Source organism: Gracilinanus agilis, chromosome X (genome assembly GCF_016433145.1).
Source record: "Gracilinanus agilis isolate LMUSP501 chromosome X, AgileGrace, whole genome shotgun sequence".
Lineage (NCBI taxonomy): Eukaryota > Metazoa > Chordata > Mammalia > Didelphimorphia > Didelphidae > Gracilinanus > Gracilinanus agilis.
This window is the reverse complement of record NC_058136.1, coordinates 37,587,350-37,593,939: the sequence shown is the minus strand read 5'-3', so window position 1 is coordinate 37,593,939 and position 6,590 is coordinate 37,587,350. Positions and strand designations below refer to the sequence as shown.

The window sequence follows — 6,590 nt, the reverse complement described above, 5'->3', positions numbered from 1 at the left end:
GTGTGTGTGTGTGTGTGTGTGTTTTATGTGTAATGTATTGGGTTTAAAGATCATAAGTTAAATTGTGGTAAATAGTTATCGGCATATGCTCTAGTTAGTCCCTTTCCCCAAATGACACTAAACTCATGTAAGACCCTATTTTTGTCAGAAAGCATCTAAGAGCAGTCTACTTAAGTCCTGAAAAATTAGTTAAAATTGTAAATGCTGAAAAAGTGTCTTAAATGGAGATCAGCAATAATAATTTCTAATGCTTATTACAGATTGCAACAGTATATAGCAAGTTATATACTAGAAATACTGAGTACCAGATGTTGGTCATGAGAAAAAAATTTGAATTCTTTTTAGAAATAGTAAAATGGATAGGATCTGAAGGCTAGAATTTTGTTTCTCAAATTTTACCAGTATCAAACAGCAATTCATATATTTCACACCTCTAGTTTAATACTAATTTATATGTTAAATGCAACCTTAAAAAATCTATGCTTGTGGCTACTTTAGCAGTATTATTTGGTAAGGGAGAGAGTTATAAACTTTAAGACTCCAATAACTGTAGATACCAACTCATTTAATTTCTAATATGCTTCTTAAAATCGAATGAATATTTTTAGGTAAGAAATAGAAGATAGTTTTAATAAAAGAAAAAATGCTACTCACATCTGAGACGTAATAGTGTCTTTAAACATTTATTTGCAACTAGGATGTGGCCTAAAAACATACATACAAATTGTAGCTTTTGAATTCAGGTTAATCAGAGTTGAGACAACAATAAAACAAGGTTTAGGCATTTGGGTACAGTTTGAGCTTTTGTTTCATGTTTCAAAATTAACTCAGGCTACTTCCTAACCAAAACAGCTTAATCTTACTATCCCTATTTTCTCTACGATTAACATTAAACACATTAGCTAAGGAACTATTTCTATATTACAAGTTACAAATCTTCCCACCCCAACAACTTTGCCAATTGACAATCGATTTGATAGCCATAAAATGTAAAAAACATTACGGTAGCACAAATCCTACATTTGCAGTTGACTATAGTTGCTAAAGCAACAGGCGAAATGCTAATACTAGACCAAGTTCTTTCAGATGAATTTTCTCAGAAGTCAATCTAATGCTGTAAGCCTCAGTCCAGAATCTATGTGAAGATGGTCATGGGTTATTGAATATGCAAGGATAACACTTGACATAAGATAGAATGAATTATGTACAACGTTGAGCCAAAGTCCTGCACGATCTGCACTCTCTCAGGAGGTCCAAAAGTCACTGTCCGGTTCTCTTAGTGAGAAATTTCCAATGACTTGAAATAATATGGATTCCCAAATCACTGGTTTGCTCTGTATGAGTAGGTTATGCAGTAAGATATTTTAGGTCAACATAAAACATTTTGGGGAGATGGTTGGACAAGAAAAGCCTAAAAGAACCAAGGCTATTCGGTCTCCCCTTTTAAAGAAGTGATTTTTCTCTCTAGTAGTTTCAAGTGAGGGTTCCCACTTGACAGAAAATGTCAGGTACATGTTAGTAAATTTTGTCCTCCAATGTAAAAGTATAGTAAAGAAATGAGAGAAGTGCATGTCTTTTCTGCCATCCAAGTCTTGTAGAGAAAGAAATTCATTTGTCAAGAGTAATTAGAGTCCCAGTGACACCCTCAGCAGAACATCTTGGGGATTCTTCTTTGTAGGTTATAAAGAATTCATATCACCAGTTGAACCATTTAAGAAGCAGATGGATTCCTTGACATCTAGATGTACTCAAAAGCTTTCAAAAGGCTAGGATTCAATGTAAAATGCTACTTGCAGATAACATTTTCTGTTGACTCATCATTACTGTTATTCTTCTTCTTTAGATCTTGCCCACAAATGAGTTTTATACATGGTCTTGTCAGGTTGTTTCGTAAGCAGATAGATATTAAAGCAAATGGACCTTGGTTATTTTTGCAGTGGTTTCAACTAAGACTATGCTGAGGGTGGAATCTTTCAATGAGAAAATCACACCTGGTCTTTATCTACCACTCACAGATGGATTCTTAATGCAATACCTCTTCTTTACACATGACTTTCATACTCTGGCCCAAATACTAGTAAAGCAAGAAATGAGGCCACGTAACATTGAAAACAACATTTTCAAAACCTAAAGTTCTATGTTACATATATGTGGTTACACACAGAAGGTACAGAAAACAGCAGATCTCAGAATATTATATACTTGAAAATAGCAGATTTGTGCACTTGTGTGTCTGGTACTGCTATAAAGAAAACAAAACCTAACTGAAATACTTAATAGTTTAAAATGAATATAAAATTCTTAAGAGAAAGCATAGGGGGATAAGCTTAACTATGTAACACAATGTTAAATGGAAAAATCAAAATGCAAACCAGAAATCAGAAAAAGTGCTGGAAGCCTTCCAGCAGTGTTACATACGTTCACCCTAGAGGTTTCTTTCTCACCTTTCTCACCTTCTCTGCATCATCCCCCAAATATTGTTCACAGGTGAGTAAGTCTGGGAAGAGTGGGGGGGGGAGTTTTATCCTATAGGTAGTTTTGCAAACAACACATTTGATCTGCTAAGTAAATATTAGAGAATCTAGCACTGGACAGGAACACTTGCAGAATAAATTACAGCATATAGGGGAAAACTGACACAGGGAGGTACTTGAGTGGCTTGTTGGAAACTGATTTTTGATAAATAAAGAAACCTCAAATACTTCATTTCTTGTTCATGAGGTCACCTGTTACTATTGTATGTGCACAGACACTTTAAAATGGAGGACAAATCTATAATGAAATTGTAAATGCCACTATGGGAGAATTTCAAAATGCCACAGACCTGCCCACTTTTCCCCTGTTTGTCTTAGAGCTTATGTTTTAGTTGGACAATTATTTACAGAATGCTTCTGCATGTGGAATTTATCATTTCCAATTTTTGTAACAGCGAGGAAACCAAAGTGACCTACACAGGTAATCATTGGATCTTTTGAACAGATGGTTTTTCATCTTTTCAGCCACACAGATTCAAAAAAAAATTATAAACATAACAGCCTCCTTTCTCAAAAAAGTATTTTTGAATATGTAAGGTAAGATTTTTGCATTTGACCATATTTTGATCTATCATCTTAATATCTTCTGAATTTGGGGCCTCTGAAATTTAGGCATTTCTATTTGTTAAATGCTTGAATATTTTATTAAATAGCAACTAAAAAAGGTTTAAATGATAAAGATGGTCCTGATTATAAAACTTTGTGGCAGTTGGCATAACTGTGCCTCTGAATTTAGAAACTGTCTTTTCTTCTTTTCTGTCAAAGATGAAAAAACCTCTAATGCAGTTCTTAGGAATACTTGAAAGCCACAGTTGATGATGGTAAAGTCACAGTTACTTTTTTGTTTTGTAATTTGTTTTTTCTTTGTGGCCTGACTTTATGGGTGATAGATAGTATAATCTGTGGCTGATGGGAAATAATTGATAAGCTTAAAAAAAATAGATCCTAAAATCAATGGGATTTGAAAACTTGCTTTCAGGAGGTCTTCATTTCAGCTGTTTCTCTGCCTTAATTTTACTTAAACCAAACCGTTCTGCATATGAATATGCAGTGGGTAAGAGTGATAGAGGAATGGATGTCCATGAGCCACATAATAGGTGCTGAAATTTCTATTAGTGACATATGGAGCAGGCTGGTAAAAGCAGGTCACATTGGCTGTGTTGGGAATGATGTTTTGTTCTCCGAGTACTTTTAGAGCCAGAATGGTGATCATATTCAGGGTTTGTCTTCTTTCATGCCCCATGAGGCAAACGGTGCTTTCATCGATGACTCCACGCAAGGTCATCAGGTAATCATATTTGCTCCTCTCTTCACCTACGAAATGGTTATGTAGGTAGGATTCAATCTTCCTCTGTTGCTCTGTCACATCAGGAAAATCAATGAAGAATCTGGAACACATATAACGTTCCAGAGTTTTGATTTCGGTCTCACTTGTTGGCTTAAAATCACGGACCAGTAGGTTGCTGTATTTGAGAAGGCCTCCCCCTCTAATTTCTTCAGGGTTTCTGGTGGAAATAAGCTTGTTTTGCAGATGATGCATTGCTTGTTCGAAGTCTCCATACATGCTCTCTGCCACAATATCTGGGGAGGATTCTTCGCTCAGCACATAATCAGCATCTCTGTAGACATCAAGAAGGTTGGATAGGATTATCTGAAAGGAATCAACACTGAATTCAAATTGGCGTCTAAGTGAGCTGACAAATTTGAACTCCATGTTCTTCCCAGTGTTGTTTGAGAGAGAAATGAGACTCCAGCGGTCATGTTCAGTGGAAACTTTCACCATCTTCTGAACGTAGGCATCTTTCATGGTCATTGATGTGATCTTTTCTTTGTTGACACATTTTGGTAAGAAGTCTTGCAGACAATCCAGAACGGTTTCCTTCACAACCTGAAATTCGTGCTCACCAAGATACCCAATACCAAAAATGATGTCGATATCCTTGTAACTGGTTCCATTCTGCTTTGTAAGGATGTGGCTAGCTGTTGAACCATTCAGACGGATATCTTTAACGACAATATCTTTCTTCTGGAGTTCTTCTTGAATCACGAGGATGATATCCTTTGTTTTCACTTCCAGTGTTGGAAAATTTCCTCTTCCATGGATTGGTACGTCTTCACTTAATACGTGATCTAGTATTTTAATTTGATCCCAGCCGAGACGGCTGTATCTGCTTTCCAAGTTTTCAGACATTGTTGAGCCTGCTGGGCTAACTAGAAATAAAGAAAAACATTAAAAAAACAGGTTAATTTCTTAAATGTGGTATAACATTAAAAAAAAAACTTAAAGAAAAAAGGCTCCCATTAGAGAAAACAAGTTTTACATGGAGGCAATAAGTTAGCCATAAGGGTTTTTAAATCTTAAATAAATGTTTAACTTTAGACTTGAATAGTTGCAATGAACTCATGAAAACAAGTTTAAATCCATTAGTATATATAAACAAAATAATTGTGTTTTCAGGACACTATCTCAATGCTAGAAGATTTATAATTTAATATTGGTGGTCTTCCTTGATCTTTTTTCAACTCTATTAATAATTTAGTCTTTTTATTTGGTTGGTGGTATTCACCTAGTTCATGAAATAGTAATAATAACTGCTTTCACTTGAAGCCCTCAAAGTATTTCACGAACATTAATTATTCAGGTAGGAGTCCAATATTGTGATTCTTTTGTGATGCTTGATTTCACAGAATAAAATGTTCTAGATAAAATACTAAACCTCAATAGCACAAAAGCTAGCTAACAGTTTGTATGTTTATAAGAAAAAATTAAATGCTAAACAAGAGAGCAGAAATTTAATTTAGACTTAACAAGATTGTTCCCAGTACCACATTTACATGTGACATGCTACTGACAAGCAATCTTACTGAAGAAAATAGGATTGTCATGTGGTTGCCCAAATTGCCAATATAACCTTAGGTTGTATTAAATAGGTATACAGATAGTGCAGTTCTGCGGTGGCCAGACCAAACCTGCCATCTTTAGTTCTAAATATTACATTCTAAGGGTCATCAGCCAATTGGAGTGAGTCCAGAGGAGAATGAACCAGGAGGGTGAGAGATCTGAAAACCTGTTACACTTAAGGAATAGTTAAAGAAACCAAAGACACTGGATCTAAAGAAGAGAATATTTGGTGAGGAGGAAAGGGTGACCAGGGATTAGATATGAAAACTACTTTTAAATATTTGAAAGATTTTCTTATGTTGTTAGGAGCAGATATTGTTGTTTGGTATTGTTCAAGAAGGCAGAGTTAGGATACAAAATGGGTAGGACGTTAGGAGGAGGCAGATTCCTACTTACTATAAAGATGAATTTTCTTTATTCATTCTTTTTATTTTTATCACTAATTATTAATTCTTTATTAATAATTAGAGCTGTCCCATAATAGAAAAGGTTGCTTTATTGAGAATGACTTCTTACCACTGGAAACAGTAAAGCAGAGAATGAAGAATCACCTATCAGGAATGTTAGAGAAGGGATTCCAGTATGAGATGGGCAGTTGAACTTGATGATCTCCAAGTTCCTTTCTAACTTTAGCTTTCTGTGAAAAGGACATGTAGGTAAATAGAACATGTTTCTTTTACACAATCATTTGCAGTGTCTCAGAGTGGTACGGTGGAGTATGAGACTTGGAGTCAAGAGACCAGGTTACTAGTTCGGCCTCTGCCTTTTATTAGCTGTGCGACTTTGTAAAAGTCACTGGAACTTCTCTGGCCCTTTTTCCTCATTTATGAAATGGAACCTGCCCAAAATAACTCACAATTGTTCTGATGATCATATTACATATATGTAAAAAAGAGCTGTGAAAACTGCAATGACTGTACAACATGAATATTTCAAGGACCCATAGTTTCATAGGTACTCTCCACTAATACAAATCACAACATTTTTATGTCATAATCTTCAAGAGTTGCTGTAACTAAAAAAATTCATCACTTGATGGCAGCCTAAGAAATAAGCCTATCTGAATTGAGGCTGGTTTGGGGGACAACACTGTCACACACTGTCACAATCTATATCTGAAACCTTTGTGGCTTGTTAGAACCTACCATAAGGGA

The 6,590-nt window shown here is 35.3% G+C and overlaps 1 protein-coding gene across 1 annotated transcript; it reads right to left on the bottom strand.

Annotated features, from left to right (window-relative positions):
* Positions 1-3,251: 3,251 nt before the first annotated feature.
* TENT5D (terminal nucleotidyltransferase 5D) lies at positions 3,252-4,725 on the bottom strand. Its single transcript, XM_044682740.1, has one exon. It carries the CDS (start codon positions 4,723-4,725, stop codon positions 3,553-3,555), a length of 1,173 nt encoding a protein of 390 aa, XP_044538675.1. The 3' UTR covers positions 3,252-3,552.
* Positions 4,726-6,590: the final 1,865 nt, after the last annotated feature.

Coding starts and splice junctions, on each gene's coding strand:
- TENT5D (XM_044682740.1), bottom strand. CDS start 4,725: ATGTCTGAAAACTTGGAAAGCAGATACAGCCGTCTCGGCTGGGATCAA.